General features: G+C 43.2%; 1 protein-coding gene across 28 annotated transcripts in view; it reads right to left on the reverse strand.

The window, feature by feature from the left end:
- The window catches only part of LOC139570971 (ankyrin-3-like), a 235,444-nt gene that overhangs the window by 20,304 nt on the left and 196,569 nt on the right, over nucleotides 1–18,571 (reverse strand). For 22 of the 28 annotated variants that reach the window (XM_071393361.1, XM_071393374.1, XM_071393368.1 and 19 more), the window contains 6 exons: nucleotides 11,907–12,135; nucleotides 11,655–11,780; nucleotides 11,307–11,429; nucleotides 10,748–10,777; nucleotides 9,654–9,735; nucleotides 813–7,976 (listed from right to left, as the gene is read on the reverse strand). In XM_071393361.1, coding sequence (XP_071249462.1) covers nucleotides 813–7,976; nucleotides 9,654–9,735; nucleotides 10,748–10,777; nucleotides 11,307–11,429; nucleotides 11,655–11,780; nucleotides 11,907–12,135 — 7,754 coding nt within the window. The remainder of the gene's footprint in view (nucleotides 1–812; nucleotides 7,977–9,653; nucleotides 9,736–10,747; nucleotides 10,778–11,306; nucleotides 11,430–11,654; nucleotides 11,781–11,906; nucleotides 12,136–18,571) is intronic. The other 6 variants (XM_071393380.1, XM_071393379.1, XM_071393378.1 and 3 more) reach the window with 2 other exon arrangements.

Consider the following 18,571-nt stretch of genomic DNA (forward strand, 5'->3'; position numbering starts at 1 on the left):
CAGTACCTTTTCTATTGACTGAAATAGGAGTACAGAGGACTCTTTCCTTTTCTGGCCAAGCGTGGTATTTTCCAAATGATATAAAAGCAAACTGAGTGTTTTGCAGCCTCTCCTCTGTGTTTGATATATAAATATTGAATCAACAGGTTTACTGTAAATGTGCATTTTATTATTCAATGGCTTGTTTAGGCTGACAGCACTTCAGATCTAGTTTCCCGAATGGCAAGAAAAGGCAGAATAGACACTATATGACGGACTACAGTGGGTTATTTGGACACAGGTGCTCTGTGAATGTTTGTGAATATGTATCCTCTAAGCAGGCAGTAACTATCATAAGAACCATACAAACAAAATAATGTAAAAATGGGTCAAAAGAGTCATGTACTCGTAGGAACTCTAGGGTGGATTCATAGTTCTTAAATGGGACTACACAGTACACATGCGGACAACCTTTCTGTTTTTGCTAAGGCTAATTAGCTCAGAGACACAACTTGACCATGAAATAGAATAAACTAGAACTGCTGTTTTCAGTAGCCACCCTGCACAGACAGACAGATAGACAGACTCAGTAGCCGTCAACAGGAGACTGGCTGTGCCAGTGCACCAGTCACTACTCTGGCATGCTGAGGTATCTGACAACTAAGGGGTTGAGGGGAGGAGGAGAATCTGACAAGGACAAGTACAGTACACAGTACATAGATGACGATGACAGAATGACAGCTACTGTTTGAAGAGAATAAACACGCCACAGGCAATCAATCACAACGACTTCATGCAACTAAGGTTTTAACAAGTGTGAAAGTTTTACAAACTAGGCTTGATCTCCGCGACGGGGGGCGCCCGAGGCCCCGCAACCTGACTGCCCTCCTTCCCACCAGTCCGCCTACTCCTCCTGCTCCTCTCACTGCCGGAGGCCCTGTCGACCTTTGCCCTTACGGACAAGGCCCCGGCCTCAGCTCTCGAGCCTCTACCAGACCTCGACGAGCGGGAGGGCTGAGAGGGGTCCGACAGAGAGGTGCTCCTGGAGGTGCTGTCTTCCTCGGACTGTTCTCCCTGTGTCTTTTTCTCTTCGTCTGATAGGCGGTTGGCCAGCTTTAGCGTCTCCCCGCTAATGCCCTTAAAGTACTCGATGGTGCGTTTACAAACCTCGCTGGCGTTCTCCCTACTCGTCTCACCTGACGAGCTAACCTGAGACCTGTCTTTGATGGGCAACCTGGAGGGAAACTGTATAGCTACTCTTTCCCTGCTAGACTGAGTTGTTACCTGCACTGATATTGGGGAGTTGGGTGTGCTGCTCTTTTTAATATCTTTGATTGGGATTCTAGACCTGGGCTCTACTTTGGCAATGACAGGCTCTGCTCTTCTCCTCACCTCAGCCTTGACAACCTGTTTGGGTTTTTGCTTCCCTATTGCTGTGCCTTGTGTATGAAAAGACCACCCTGGCGCTTTGACAGGCAGCCTAGACTTTTGCTGCTTAACCTCAGCTTCCTTGATGGCTTCACTTTGTCTTTGTTCAGCCTGAACACTGTTTTCTTCTACTCTCTCTAGAGAGTCTCTACAGAACAAAGCTTCAATCCTACTGGCTTTCTGAAGGGTGGGTTCAGAAGACGACTGCAAATTAAACACCACACTGCCACATTGTATATAGTTAGCCTGGACGCTAGAGGACTCAAGGTTATTGTTGTTATTGCAGTTCTCTGCAGGATAATCTCTTCTTTCTGACAGCTTTGGGTCTCTGTATCCGCTAAACAGACTCCCCACTGACTGGTTTTCCAAGCTAATGTATTCTGACATCTGACTTTCTGACATCTCTGCCTTATAATCTCTGTGATCCCCCGAGTCTTTTTTCACTGTAATTGCTATTCCCATCTTAATGGGGGTGCGTAATTTGGGGTCAACTTTAGAGGCCGTAATCGTGAATGAGGATGTAGTCTCGGCTACTGTGTCACCAGAAGGCGCATCGGTACAGCCAGTGTCAGTGCCAGTCTGTGCAGGGCTGCACTTTGCTGATGTGCTGCTGTCTGTGGCAGTCTCTAACTTCACCCCTTCACCCCTCTCCCCTGTTTTTGACTGAGAGGCAACTACCCCCGGACTCTTGCCCCCTCTCCCCTTGTCCCCTGATTTCCCATCAGAGGAATGCTCACCAATCTGGAAAAATTGAAGCCTCTCTTCAACAAAGTCCCGCTTGCTCATGTCAATTGCACCACTGCGCGTCATCTCAAACATCTTCCCCTCATGGAAGGGGAAAGGGTTAGGCTCGCTAGTCGGTGTGCTTTCGTCAGTCGGGGTTCTAGCAGGGGTAGTGTCTGGAGTGGTGGCTTGCGATTTGTCCTCCACAGACAAACCGAAAGGCTTGGGATCTTCTTCTCTCGCTTTGGCATCAAACACCCCTTCTCCTTCTTCCCCTTTGCTTGACCAGGGGTCAAAGTCTAAGCCTTTCGTGGCGACTGTTTTGAAGGTAGAGTTTAACTCCTCTTCGAGTTGACAACGAAAATAGTTATCTGCAAAGTCTTGTCTATCGCCCTGTCTATCTGGATGTCTTCCCTCAAGAGTGTAGTCTTTTTCATCTCCGGTGTTTTCGTCTGAGTTTGCTTTCCCATTATCCCCTCCATCCTCACTTGGTGTTTTCTCCTCCTCTATGACTTCAAGCTTTGATTGACTAAAGGAACGATCACATGTCTTGCCGTCATTGGACAGGCTTGATGTTTTAGGGTCCTGTTCACTCAATCCATCATCCTCATCTTGAAGGTCATAGCCATCGAGAGAGTCTATTTCAGTGGCATCTGTGTCATGAGAGAACTCAGCAGTTGTGGCTATGGAGCAGTCTGTGATTGATTGGTCGTTGCCATTTTTCTCTAAGTCTACATCCTCTTCTTTTTCAATGCCATTAGTGCCTGACTCCTTGTTGTTTCCGCTCCTCTCCGGCTTTTGGGGTTTTAGATGCTTCTCTCCTTCCTCCTTCTCCTTCATCTTGAAGGTGTACTTTTTGTTGGGAATGGGATGGAAGACAGACTCATCATCGCTAGAGTCGCTGTCGTCTGCTCCAGGTGGAACTGGAGAGGGAGGTTGAACCCTGATGATGGGCTCTGCAAGGAGGTGCCGATCATGCTCCTCTTGGAGGTTCACCTCCATCATCTCTGTCTCAGCCTCTGAGGAGGCACAATACCCCCTCTTATCAGGGTCAGAATGCTCTGCCTCTAAAGGCGGAGGTGGGGGAAACTCAATGTAAGCGACTCTTTTCTCTTTGGGTCGTTTCAGTGTTTCCTGATTTCGGTTGGAGGGTTCTGATGAGGCAGGCTTGGTTTTCTTTGGCAGAGACTCCTTGTAGATGAAGGTCTTTCCTTCGTCTTCTTCCGACTCCTCTGCTATTGGAATGGGCATGCCGGGCATGTATCCAATCACGGAATCTGGCGTTCTGGAGGCAAGGCTCACCTCCTCAGAACTTGGTGTCTCAGGAGTAACAGGACTTTTGCCAGAGCTGTCCATGAAAGTAACTTGCTCTAGAGTGTCATCCTCTGGACTGCCTTGAGGAGATGGGGGCTGTTTTTGTTTAATGGTGTAAAGCGCTCCCCGTGTCTCATGCACTGTTCGGCTCTCGTGACTCACTATCTTTTTGTATGTTCCCAGCTGCTCAGCTGTTTTCTTTCCCACTTGGATGCTAACATAAACTGGCAAAGGTTTGATGTCTTTGAAACCCTCAGTAACAACTACAGGGGTTATGTTTTCCAAGTACTCTACTTGATCGCTGTCTATACCATTACACACTACAGTTGACTGACTACTATCAAAAGAATCAGATGATTTTTCTACCGATGAGCCGTTTGTAGATTTTCTGGATTCAGAGCCGCTGTGTAACCTATTTCTAGCTAAAGTAGGTATTTGTAACCCTGGCCTTTCACACAGTTTAACAGAGGTATCAAATTTTAATGAAGTGGATTGATGATTTTCTGAGAAACTAGATGGCATTCTAACAGGAATTTGCGATTCCGAGTTTTTTTTTAGACTACCGGTACTATTTGGGTTTTCTCGGACCACAAGCTCTGTGTAAATTATTTTCTTGGTTGTCTCTTCTTTTCTGGCTATTCCATCTCTAAAACCCTGCTGTTCTCTTTGTGAATTGTGGTCATTGCCATGCGCATCTTGAACTAAAGTGTGGGCTAGTTTTGACACTTGTGGTTGATAGTTTCCATTTCCATGACATTCCCAAGTTTTGAAGGACTTTTTTTCTTCCTGTTCATTTCCGTTTGTGCCGTGTTTAGGAGATGAGTAAATATACCTATTAGCACTGGGGCTTGGTCCACTAGATCCTCTTACCTCACTTTCTAGAACCTTCCTTGTACATCCTGGACTGTCTGGTGATTTGGGGATATTTGAGCCTGCAAAAACTTGATACACAGGCAGCTTACTTTCCAGGAGTTTTCTTACTGGGGGACTTGACGTGTGTCCCCATTGTGGACCCGTATCTTGCTTTTGAGCCTCTTGTTCAAAATGTAGCCTAACAGCGCTGACTTTGGAGGATGACATTTGAAAAGGTTTAGAGGCATCACCCACATTGCCCTGTGAGATGCCATCCCCTGGTTTTCTATTGTCATCCTTATATTGTAGCAGCACTCTCCTCTCTGGGCTGCTTGGTAAACTAGCACATTTTCTATCATTGGAGCCAAACCTGTCTCTGAAACGGTCTCTATATTCTTCACCACTGCCCCCATTCCTGTATGCTGATCTTTCAGGACTGCTGTGCGTAGAGCTAGGCCCTGATCGCGTTTCCCTAAAGTCGGACCTACGGGACTTCTTCTCAGGGGAAGAAAGCTCATCGTTCAGTTTCTCTGTCTTATCACGAAAAAACTGAGAGACTTCGCTAAGCTTTTCCTCTGCTTCCTTAACAGTTCTGTCTACTCTGTCTTCATATATCAGCTTTTCTCTATTCTTGCTCTGTCTGTCATCAGTGACACGCATCCAAACAGAGTGCTTTGGGCTACCAGGTTCTGAGGAATACTGCAACAGTGTTAGTTTGTCAAAGTTATCGTCTACATTGGCAATTTGACCTGATTTGTTTGTGTTTGATGACTTCAAAATATATTCTTGCCTTGATCCACTAGACCTTCCCTGACGATAACGACTCCTATCTGGGGATTGAAAACGAGACCTGTCCCTTAAATACTCCTCAGTGTCAGAGTGAGACGAGTCTGGTTTCTCAGAGAGAAGCATTTTGTCTGCAAAGTTGTAAGACTCTCCTCTGAGTTCTGATGATTCATCATCATTATATTCCACAGAATGCTGGCTGAGTAGCTTCAGGGTTTTGTACGAGTCGTCTGCCATGAGCTGTTCAGAGCTTGGACGACTGTCATCTTCCTGTGTCATGGGCGTGTTTACTCTGGAAGACTCTAGGTAACAGGGGAGCGATTCTTCAGGCTCCTCCTCTCCGTGTCGTGACATTCCACTGTTCCCTTGGTAGAAGTACATCCCCTTCTCTGGGCGATTTTTTGTCTCCCGGATGATGACCTCAGTTGGTTCAGTTTTGTTGCCCTTTTCAATGTGAACCTCAATTATTCTTTCAACTTTGGGCTTTAAGCTGATATCTTCAAGAACTCTCTGTGATGTGTCATCATTGCCGGCCTTGTGCTCAAACAGTCCAGCAAGTTCTCTGGAGGGATCCCTGCCGGACTGGAAAGCTTTCATGATATCATGCACTGACATTGATTCTTCAATCCTCTCTGATGTATTCTCTTTACTCTGGGGTTTGTGGTACACCATTCGGGTGGTAGTCGTGATGTGGGTCTCTTCCTTAACTCGCATGCCCTTGCCCATCGAGTCATCGTCCGGGCTGATTTTCATCTGAAATGATTTAGTTTGGTCCACATTGGATGCATTCAGCCCTTTGGGTTCAGCATCAATGTATCTAACCGCCCTTGTATCCTCCATCATTGGTTGCTTGTTATCTTCAGGAGACTCATAGCTCCTAATAACATGAACAACCTCAGTCCTTGTCTCCGTGATTACCGGTGGAATATCCTGGAAAAGCGTCTTGGGTCCCATGCCTTCTGCACTCTGTGGGGCAGATGGCGTCCTTTCACTCCTTGTCTCAAAGCCACTGTCTGAGAGGGGACTCTTGTCCTGGTCATGTGAGATGTCATCTGGAGATTCTAACATGGCGTCAGGCCCAAATAGCACATCTGCTAGTTTACAGAGCTCCTTTTCTGAGGCAGAGGACCGCATGTTTGTGGGTGGCATTTTCAGCTTGTGCTCAGGTTTAAGCATACGTTTCTGTTTCTCCTCCCCTTCTCTTCTAACCTCATCAGATCTATGCTTTACATCTGCAATTTTTGAGATAGAGCTACTGCCAATGTCATTTGTCAAGTAGTCTACTACTTTCGATAGATTGAAATCTCTGTCTGGTATAGTCTTAGTTTTGATTTGAGGGACCACTGTCTCATATCTTGGTGGATAACTCCAGTTGCTTTGCTGGGGATCCACTGGCACTTGTTTAGAGAACTGTGCGTCATGTGTTGTATTTGTTTTAAAAGCTGTCTTGTTATCCTTGACCGTATCCTTGGTTAGTATCTCACTAACTTTGACCAGGTCCTGTTTCACTTTCTCTACAATTCTGTAAGGCTCCTCGTCCTCCATTCTAGCCTCTTTGGGGAAGTCAGACTGGAAACCTTTGGAGGTTGAACTTGGTTCTGTTTGCAAGATGTTAGACATCCGTATCAAGTCCTCTTTCATTTCTGCCACGTCCTTCAGTATCTCTTGGCTGGAGGACAGCGGGGATGAGGTGGTGGATTTTAGGGTAGCCGGGGACATGAATAAGGAGGATTTGACAGGTGACAGAGTTCTGGCAAAGGAAGACTGGGCTTGAGAGTTTGTCTCAGCAGGCATAGTTTTTCGAGGGGACAAGAGGGCAGCAGCTGACTTTGACACCTCAGGGAGCTTTTTAAATTGGGGTTCTGGCAAAACATTTATAATTGAATACACTGGGACAGTCATTGTGTTTGGTGGGGACCTTAAAGAGGCATATAGGGAACTAGAGGCTGAGGATCTTATGGACTGGTAAGAGGATGACGGTGAGGAGGACATGGACTTGGGAGTGCCATATCCAGAGGCAGAGCAGGAATTGAACGTTTTTTCAACCTCATCAAAGGCTGCATTTACGCTTGTTGTTGCTGCATTGGTGGTTGCCTGTATCCTCCCCTGTAAGCTGCTGGAGAGTAGGGACGTGGGGGAGGAGGAGCGGTACTTTGTAGGGGAAACTGTTCCATTGATCAGAGCTGCAGCACTAGGAGGAGTGTTGGATTTAATTGGTGATGAGAGGGAGGAAAAGAGACTCCTTGAGGGGCTTGAGGGGTCTGCACTGGACCGGACAGAGGAGAGGCCAGGAACAGTTTTTATAGGAGAGGACGATGTTGTGGTGCCAGTGCCCACAATGACACCCTTGAATGGAAGAGTTGAACTGTACATGTTCAGTGAGGATTTAGGGGAAGCCGGTGGCGTCATGGCGATTGATGACCTTTCTAGCAGACACCCTCCACCAGTGGTGATAGGAGAGGTTCTAGTAGACAATGCTGCCAGTCCCTTGATGGAAACATGGTCTGGAACACTTCTGACTGGCGATGACTGGAGACTGGGGGTAACCTGAACTGGGTACTGGGACTGCTGAACTACAGTCTTTATTGGCGATGAAATGGTCCTGTACGACCTGATGGGGGAAGCTACGTCGCTGACTGACTTGATGGAATGGGCCGGTGAGCCGCCTATGTTGGACTTGATGGGGGACGCCGAGGTGATGGACCACACGGACTTCAGTGGAGAGGCAGTGGGCGTGTTGGACGATGAACTGGAGTGGGAACCAAATCCAGACTTGGCTTGGCCAGGGACGGAGACAGGAACAGCCGACCACGCCTGATAAGATCTCGTTGAAAAGACAGGTTTGTGAGTGTAGCCAGTAGGCTGTGTTCTCGGCGAGCTCCGATCAGTTGTTTCTTGAATAACCAAACCAAAGATTTAACATAAATTCAACGGAAAATAATTGAAATAATAAAACAGAGGAACCAGAGAGAGAAAGTTGGAGTCAGTAAGGCCAATATTAATCAAAGCAGTAAGAATAATATCATTTATGAAACGTCAATTACTATCTAAACAAAGATGTGATGAAAAGTGATTGTTCAAGGTCAATGATCTGTCATAAAATAGAACAGATACAAGATAACACATGATGAAGCATACATGGCAACAAAATGCTTGACATAATAGTGAAGAAGAAACAATTTGAAACATACCAACACAACCATTCTATTGACCATTGATGTGCTTTGTCTGTTTGCCGTTTTGCTGCAGTGCCTTTTATATGTTTGGTGCACACCATGATCATATGTTTTCAATGCCAAAAATGACCCCACAATCCTTTTAGTATATTATTAGTGCAACAATTGTCTCAAGGGTTCACTTATTGATTGGTTCACAAGAAATTAATGCCCTGAACAATCACTAAGCCAATAAAAGTGAGGTGTTCTTCAAAATAATGAAAAAGATACAAGATAATAATTGTATTTGACATTTGGATGTTGCAATGCCAGTAGTTTTCACACAAATGTTATGAGACAAAAACAAGGAAAATATATTTCACAAAATGGAGAGGGTCTGCAAAGTATACTGACTAAAAATATAAACGCAACATGAAACAATTTCAAAGATTTTACTGAGTTATAGTTTATATAACAAAATCAGTCAATTGAAAGAAATTAATTAGGCCCTAATCTATGGATTTTACATGACCGGGCAGGGTTTCGTTCATGGGTGGGCCTTGGAGAGCATAGGCCCACATACTTGGCAGCCAGGCCCAGCCAATCAGAATTCATTTTTCACCACAAAAGGGCTTTATTACAGACAAAAATACTCCTCAGTACAACCCCCCACCGCCCCTCAGACGATCACACTATTTGAGAAGCCAGAAGTGGAGGTCCTGGGCTGGCGTGGTTACACGTGGTCTGCGGTTGTGAGGCCGGATGGACGCACTGCCAAATTCTCTAAAACGACGTTGGAGGCAGCTTATGGTAAAGAAATGAACATTCAATTCTCTGGCAACAGCTCTGGTGGACATTCCTGCTGTCAGCATCCCAATTACACGCTCCCTCAAAACTTGAGACATCTGTAGCATTGTGTTGTGTGACAAAACTGCACATTTTAAAGTTGCCTTTTATTGTCCCCAGCACAAGGTGCACCTGTGTAAGGATCGTGCCGTTTAATCAGCTTCTTGATATGCCACTCCTGTCAGGTGGATGGATTATCTTGGCAAAGGAGAAATGCTCACTAACAGGGATATAAACAAACTTGTGCACAACATTTGAGAGAAATAAGCTTTTGTGCGTATGGAACATTTCTGGGATTTTTTAAAATTTCAGCTCATGAAACATGAGACCAACACTTTACATGTTGCATTTATATTTTTGTTCAGTGTATAAGACACCAAGCAAGGGTTGTCCGGGATGGATATGAATCATGACGTGTATGATGACAGTATGGAAAGTGCTCATAATTCTACACTATTGATATATGAATATATCATAAAGGTAATATCGTACACGGCATATGAAGTTGTATAACGTTATTGATATTTTGTATGAACTGAGGATTTATGAAAGTAAAGATGTTAAACTCACTCGCTGCAGGGTCGGTCAGATAGCTGTAGCGCTTACGCAAAGCTAAGGAGGCAAAGGTATGACGTCGGTCTGGTTTTTCAGTCTGCAACAACAAAAACAACAAAATATCTTTTAACATAAAATAAAGATTGGATTTAAAATCCAAAAAGGTATATTCCCTTTTTTGACATTACGGCCAGAATTTCTCCCATTTTGTGATTTTGAAATCAAATCGAAATGATGCATTTTGCAGTGTGGGAGTCCATGTTATTGAGGTAGTAGGCACTGCAAGTGATTGACTAAGAGATCCATGCTTTCCTCCGATTGGACAGATTGAGTGTGACCTTGGTGGCGCGATTTCAAGTGCATTAATCAATCTCATTTTGAAGAAACACATGCAATATGTGATTCTAAGATTTGGAGGAGTCCATTGAGATGTCAACAAGCTGACACTAAGAATGCAGCTGATCTTTAAAATAAATCATCCAACGAGGATGAATGTTCTTTTGAGATCACGAGACTTAATGTAAATGAAGGAAAACACTGAGAAGTAGCTATAAACCATTCCACATTCTTGTCATCTTCTGCTGACTAGGTTATATTGAGTTTTCCTCATGCAACAAATAACTCATTGGTCTTGTAGGTGTTTCCAAAGCATGCACAGAGATGGCTGAAACCACAACTAAGCTGGAGTACTATGCACTATGGAGCAGTTTATCCATTTCTATCTGCCACCCAAATGCACATCTATATCATTCTATATCTTAAAATAGTGTGGAGGGATGGTGTTTTTTACTAGCCTACTGAACACATATGGAACGAACGATATGGAAAATAAGCCAGGGTGTGGTACACAAATTGGTCCTCTTTGCTTGGGACGAGGACAATAATAATAAAACCAGTTGAATTGAACTGTCATTCATGCATTACACAAAGTCACTTGACTTCTCACCAATGACAAAGACTACTATCTGCTGCAAAAGGCTCGTATACATCATTAATCAAATAACGATAATCACCACACATTCATATGCATTATCGATGCTAGCGTTCACAATAATAAAGCAACGGAAAAACAACAAAGCAATTCATGCGATGAGCAATCATGTATTTACCTCATCATCGGGATCAGACTCCATCATGTCCTGGTGGTTCCCAAGATGCATTGCAGACAAGAGGAAAGATGACACAATGGACAGCGGGTGGTTTATAATAGGTGTGGGTGGAAATAAACATCAGGAAATGAGAATGAAGCAGCTGAGAGCAGCAAACCATATTGGCATGGAAAAGGCCATGGAATTAACTAGTCCACAGGCCACCAAAGACCCAGAAAAGCAGCAAAAAGAACAGCAACGTAATTCAGAGTTTTTGAACACTGCATAGAGAAACAAAAAGAGAAATGCCACCATAACGTAGCCCTATTACTCTTCCACACTTTGAGCGAGGTAAATTAGTAATATAATGTGTATGACTGAATGTGTGTTTTGTGGGGGCATATAATTGGCATTGGCAAAAATACAGATAAAAGACACAAGCAGCAGGCATTCTAACCAAATGGAGGACAACCTCTCCACTCTGGAATTGCTGCTGTTACTGTACTTTGTCTTTCAATTCATTTACATGAGGATGACATGATATGGCCCAGAGGAAACATCATTCACATATCCAGCCTACCTTCTTATGAGTTGGCAGTGTGATATTCAAATTACATATAGCAGTCTGTGGAAGACCTTTAGTGGTTTTTGTCTCTTTCAAGAATGAGAGTCGACCGCATGGTTCTTGGCCCATGTCTCTGACCTAAGGAGCAAAAAAAGCATGTACAATAAAAAAATATATAAAATAAGAGTATAATGACATTCTTTTCTTGGTGCTCAAAAAAGGCATACGTGCCAAAAAAAGAAATGAGAATTAGAGCTTACAACATGTCAGCAAGTTTGAAGGACGATCATCCTCTCACATACCACTATAATAGAAAAGTGTGACCTTATTACATATAAGAGAAGGATGAAAATGTGACGCTACCTTCACATTGAAAGGAAGCCGGTTCTCTTTGAAAGAGAAGAAGTTAAAGATCAGCTGCTGCCCACTCTTGCTAAGAGGAGATAAGTTGCCATAGCAATCCACATGGATAGGCTTGCCCTCCAAGACCTGTAAAATCATTATCAACAATAGCATGTAAATTCATATAAACCATGTATTTGTGCTTGTGTCTACCTGTGTCAGCATATTTTGTGTATGTGTGCGCATGAGTGTGTGGGTGCAAATAAGACCCACCTCAATGTCCTTGCTCCTGGCCACCTCTTCAAAGTTCTCCTGTTGTTCCAGAGTCTTGTCCACTTTGTCGTCCGTCATGCAGAAGCAGCGGAGGCGTGACTCCACAGGATCGTTCATCTTGGCAAACACCACAAACTTGGCCAGGTATGGCACACAGATCAGCTCCCGGTATAGCTGAGAGGCCAGACTGACCGTCTCAGGAGTCTGGTGACAGTCTGTAAGCCAGAACCTGGAGGTAAGGAAAAACAGAGATGATGAGTAAAGCTTAATACATATGTTGAAGCCAACCACAGAGTCTTTTTGGCAAGAGCTTGGTTGAGGTATCCATGAACATTATAATGCATACAGCTTGATAAAGCTTGATATAGCTTTTTTGATAACAATTGATCTAAATCAGGGCTCTCCAAACCTGTTCCTGGAGAACTACCGTCCTATAGGTTTTTGCTCCAACCCTAATCTAGCACACCTGAATCTAATAATTAGCTGGTTGATAAGCTGAACCAGGTTAGTAACAACTGGGGTTGGAGCAAAAATCTACAGGAGGGTAGCTCTCCAGGATTAGGGTTGGATTTACCAATGAGCGGGTGGCTACAGTTTCCATACAGAGGCCGCATTGTAGCTTACAACCCCCTAAAGCCATTGCGGAAAACTAATTAGCATTAAAAAAAAATCTTGACTTATTCCACATTTTGTTACAGCCTGAATTCAAAATGGATAAAATCATATTTTTTTTCAACCATCTACACACACTACCCTATAATGACAGTGAAAACATGTTTTAACCTGTTTGGGATAGGGGGCAGCATTTTCACGTTCGGATGAAAAGCGTGCTCAGAGTAAACTTCCTGCTACTCAGGCCCAGAAGCTAATATATGCATATTATTAGTAGATTTGGGTAGAAAACACTCTGAAGTTTCTAAAACTGTTTGAATGATGTCTGTGAGTATAACAGAACTCATATTGCAGGCGAAAACCTGAGAAAAATCCAACCAGGAAGTGGGAAATCTGAGGTTTGTAGTTTTTCAACTCATTGCCTTTCTAATATACAGTGTCTATGGGGTCATATTGCACTTCCTAAGGCTTCCACTAGATGTCAACAGTCTTTAGAACCTTGTTTGAGGCTTCTACTGTGAAGGAGGAGGGAATGAGAGCTGTTTCAACCAGGTGTCTGGCAGAATGCCATGAGCTGGTCACGCGCATGGCCGTGAGAGCGACCTGCGTTCGATTGCATTTCTAAACACAAAGGAATTATCCGGTTGAAACATTATTGAAGATTTATGTTAAAAACATCCTAAAGATTGATTCTATACATGGTTTGACATGTTTCTACGAACTGTTAAATAACTTTTTGGACTTTTCGTCTGAACTTTCGCCTGGACTTGCCCGCGCCTCGTGAGTTTAGATTGTGAACTGAACGTGCTAACAAAAAGGAGGTATTTGGACATAAATGATGGACTTTATCGAACAAAACAAACATTTATTGTGGAACTGGGATTCCTGGGAGTGCATTCTGATGAAGATCATCAAAGGTAAGTGAATATTTATAATGCTATTTCTGACTTCTGTTGACTCCACAACATGGCGGGTACCTGTATGGCTTGTTTTTGTGTCTGGGCGCCGTACTCAAATTATAGCATGGTGTGCTTTTTCCGTAAATTGTTTTTGAAATCTGACACAGCGGTTGCATTAAGGAGAAGTATATCTTTAATTCTGTGCATAACAGTTGTATCTTTTATCAAAGTTTATGATGAGTATTTCTGTAAATTGATGTGGCTCTCTGAAAATTCGCCGGATGTTTTCGAGGCACAACATTACTGACCATAGCGCGCCAATGTAAACTGGATATAAATATGAACTTTATCGAACAAAACAGAAATGTATTGTGTAACATGAAGTCCTATGAGTGCCATCTGATGAAGATCATCAAAGGTTAGTGATTAATTTGATCTCTATTTCTGCTTTTTGTGACTCCTCTCTTTGGCTGGAAAATGGCTGTATGTGTTTTTGTGACTAGGCTCTGACCTAACATAATCATATGGTGTGCTTTCGCTGTAAAGCCTTTTTGAAATCGGACACGATGGGTAGATTAACAAGAAGTTAAGCTTTAATTTGGTGAATTGCACTTGTGAATGTATGAAAGTTACATATTTCTAAAAAAATATGCGGAACTTATGGCTAGCGGAACCCCTAGCCATAGGAAGTTTTAAGAGATTTTTGCAAATGTATTGAAAATTAAATAAAGAAATACACTACATGACCAAAAGCATGTGGACACCTGCTTGTCGAACATCCCATTCCAAAATCATGGGCATTAATATGGAGTTGGTCCCCCCCTTTGCTGCTATAACAGCCTCCACTCTTCTGGGAAGGCTTTCCACTAGATGTAGGAACATTGCTGCGGGGACTTGCTTCCATTCAGAAACAAAAGCATTAGTGAGATCGGGCATTGATGTTGGGCGATTAGGCCTGGCTCGCAGTCGGTGTTCCAATTCATCCCAAAGGTGTTCGATGGGGTTGAGGTCAGGGCTCTGTGCAGAACTTGCAGGTGCAAGTTCTTCCATAACAATCTCGACAAACCATTTCTGTATGGACCTCGCTTTGTGCACAGGGGCATTGTCATGCTGAAAAAGGAACGTGCCTTCCCCAAACTGTTGCCACAAAGTTGGAAGCATAGAATATTCTAGAATGTCACTGTATGCTGTAGTGTTAAGATTTGCCTTCACTGGAACCAAGGGGCCTAGCCCGAAACATGTAAAATAGCCCCAGACCATTATTCCTCCTCCACCTAACTTTACAGTTGGCACTACAGTTCGCAATCTGGCAGGTAGCATTCTCCTGGCATCTGCCAAACCCTGGTTTGTCCTTCGGACTGCCAAATGACTGCCAGAACGCGTTTCCACTGCTCCAGAGTCCAATGGCGGCGAGCTTTACATCACTCCAGCTGACAGAGGCAGTTTGGAACTCGGTAGTGAGTGTTGCAACAGAGGACAGAAGATTTTTACGTTCTAAGCGCTTCAGTACTTGGCCTACCACTTCACGGCTGAGCCGTTGTTGCTCCTAGACGTTTCCACTCCACAATAACATCACTTACTGTTGACCATGGCAGCTCTAGCAGGGAAGAAATTTGATGAACTGACTTGTTGGGAAGTTGGCATCCTAAGGCGGTGCCACGTTGAAAGTCACTGAGTTCTTCTGTAAGGCCACTCTACTGTCGATGTTTATCTATGGAGATTGCATGGCTTTGTGCTTGATTTTATACACCTGTCAGCAACAGTTGTGGCTGAAATAGCCAAATCCACTAATTTGAAGGGGTGTCCACATACTTTTGTATATATAGTGTATCTCATTTAAATAAATAATCACACCCCTGAGTCAATACATGTTAGAATCACCTTTGGCAGTGATTATAGCTATGAGTCTTTCTGGGTAAGTCTCTAACTGCTTTCCACACCTGGATTGTACTATATTAGCAAATTACTCTTTAAAAAAATATTCAAGCTCTGTCAAGTTGTTTGTTGATCATTGCTAGACAGCCATTTTCAAGTCTTGCCATAGATTTTCCAGACGATTTAAGTCAAAACTGTAACTAGGCCAATGAGGAACATTCAATGTCGTCTTGGTAAGCAAATCCAGTGTATAATTGGCCTTGTGTTTTAGGTTATTGTCCTGCTGAAAGGTGAATTTGTCTCCCAGTGTCTGTTGGAAAGCAGACTGAACCAGGTTTTCCTCTACAATTTTGCCTGTGCTTAGTTCTATTCTTTTTATCCTAAAAAAACTCCCTAGTCCTTGCCGATAGCATACTCATGACATGATGGAGCCACGACCATGCTCAAAAATATGAAGGGTGGTACTCAATGATGTGCTGTGTTGGATTTGTCCCAAACATAACACTTTGTAATCAGGGCATAAAATGTATTTCTTTGCCACATTTTTTTCAGTTTTACCTTAGTGCCTTATTGCAAACAGGATGCATATTTTGGAATAGTTTTTATTATGTACAGGCTCCCTTCTTTTCACACTGTCATTCGGGTTAGTATTGTGGAGTAAGTACATTATAATGTTGTTGATCCATCCTCAGTTTTCTCCAATCACAGCAATTAAAATGTTTTAAAGTCACTATTGGCCTCATGGTGAAATCGCTGAGCGGCTTCTTTCCTCTCCAGCAACTGAGTTAGCCAACAAAATGTGGAAAAGGTCAAGTGTGTGAATACTGTACCCACATCCATACCCATACATGCAGTCAGAACCTAGCCTTTTCTGGGCCCTAAGTGACATTTGTTGGGGGGCATGTCATGCCAAATAGTGTCCACCCCCCTGCATTATAATGGAATTTGATTAGCTGTTAGCGTCCGTTGCTGGACAGTGGCTAGAACTTTTCAAATTCTGCCCAGGTAACGTAATGAAAGAAAAAAATCTATAGCCTTCATTGCTATGCCGGTTGCTATGTTCTGAGGGCGCGGAGAGAGAGGCGCATGCAGTCAAAAGACAGGGGAAAATGTGATTGAAGTTACATGTTATTTACAAGTTGTTTTATCTTTAAATCTCACCGATTATTAGTGGATAAAACCTTGATTTAGCTAACATGAACATGCTGCAAGCAAGCATGGATGCTGCAAATGATGGATGCAAACACTACTGCAAATTAACACCACTTTTCCAAATATCTTTATTTAGCTAGCCAGCTAACTAGCTAAGCTTTGTTTTTTTAATTATATTATTTGTGTTTGTAGATAATCAGTTGATTTAAATAGTTATCTCTTGTACTAAGTAGCCTATGACAAGTGCTATATCAGCTGTAACATGTTATGGGGAAAAGGTGAACTCTATTAGTCAATCTTCTGGTCATGAGTGATCAGATTGTAACTGGGTACCCTTAGAGATGCTGGTTTCAGACTAAATCTAGAAGTAATGTTGCAAAGGGTTGGAAACTTTCCGGGAAATCTCCGGAATTGTTCCGGAAATTTTCTATGGGAAGTTAAGCCCGGTAATTTTGGTAATTTTGCTTAAATTCATCAAAAAAGTTAGCTTATAACAGTGAACCTTTATTGTGGGATACACATCAGGCAATTTTAGGTCTTGTGGCATATTTTGGTTAAACGATCCCCAATTCAATGGAATTCCAACCCTCTGTATGAACAGTGCATTCTTCCATCACATGTGCAGTGCACTCTTCCATCACATGTACAGCTGATTCTCAAGATCTTGCACACTAATGAGATGCTATTGAGCCCACACTACAACACTGTCTGAACCAAGGACTACACACTTTTCTGGTAAGTTTTGTTAAACTAGTAAATAGTAGCCTACAGCAAAGTGTTTTTAAATCATTTCTGATAGTTAGTTTTTACTACCATGTGGGTTTTAGCTTGCTTGAGCCTGCTATCTGAGGAGTGTTAATTCACCTGTTTTCATACATGTTTCTTTTTAAACATTTATCTTACAAAGGAGTTGTTTAATCTAACTGCTTAACTATTTATCTGTACATGGAATTGTATTTGTTGTTTTTTTACTCATTTTTTCTTATCTTTACAGGAAAATGCCACAGGCACTATCTTATGTGAGGAGACATTTCACTGCAGCTAATGTAGATGGAAAAGCTGTGTACATTTGCAAATACTGTGCCAAATCATGAGTGAAGAATGCAACAAAGATGCAGAATCATCTGGCCAAGTTCCCTCAGCGCTCACAACAAGCAACCTCTGACAAAAGTCCCTCTACTTCTATTCGAGGTGAAAATGACGAATCAGACACCTTATCGATAGCAACAGCTAATGGTTCTCCTGGAATCAGATGTTTTTTTGACTCAATGGAGGAACATAGTCAGAGATATGGTGATGAATGTCTTGCTCGAGCTGTGTATGCAACTGGTTCACTTCTGATGCTCACAGGCAATGTGTATTGGAAGAGATTTCTGAATGTTCTTCGCCCAGCATACACCAGATATGCTTTATCTAATCATTTTCTGGATGCAGAGTTCAACAGAGGTCAAGTGAAGGTCAATCAAATCATAGAGAAAGCAGATCGTATTGCAATCATCTCTGATGGGTGGTCGAATGTTCATGGGCAAGGAATAATTAACTACATCATCTCCACCGCTCAACCAGTATTCTACAAGAGCACAGACACAAGGGACAACAGATTGCAGATGAGCTGAAGGCAGTCATCAATGACCTTGGACCACAGAAGGTATTTGCACTGGTGGCAGACAGTACTGCGAACATGAAGGCTGCTTGGTCTAAAGTGGAGGAGTCCTACCCTCAACATCACACCCATTGGCTGTGCTGCTCATGCATTGAATCTGCTCCTCAAGGACATCATGGCACTGAAAACAATGGATACACTCTACAAGAGAGCCAAGGAAATGGTTAGGTATGTGAAGGGTCATCAAGTTATAGCAGCAATCTACCTCACCAAGCAAAGTGAGAAGAATAAGAGCACCACATTGAAGCTGCCCATCAACACCCATTGCGGTGGTGTTGTCATCATGTTTGATGTTTGTCTCCTGGAGGGGAAGGAGTCGCTCCAAGAAATGGCCATATCAAAGTCTGCCGATATGGACAGCCCCATCAAGAGGATCCTCCTAGATTATGTATTTTGGGAGAGAGTGGTAAGCAGCCTGAAACTCCTGAAACCTATAGCAGTAGCCATTGCACGGATTGAGGGAT

This window comes from Salvelinus alpinus, chromosome 3 (assembly GCF_045679555.1).
Source record: "Salvelinus alpinus chromosome 3, SLU_Salpinus.1, whole genome shotgun sequence".
Lineage (NCBI taxonomy): Eukaryota > Metazoa > Chordata > Actinopteri > Salmoniformes > Salmonidae > Salvelinus > Salvelinus alpinus.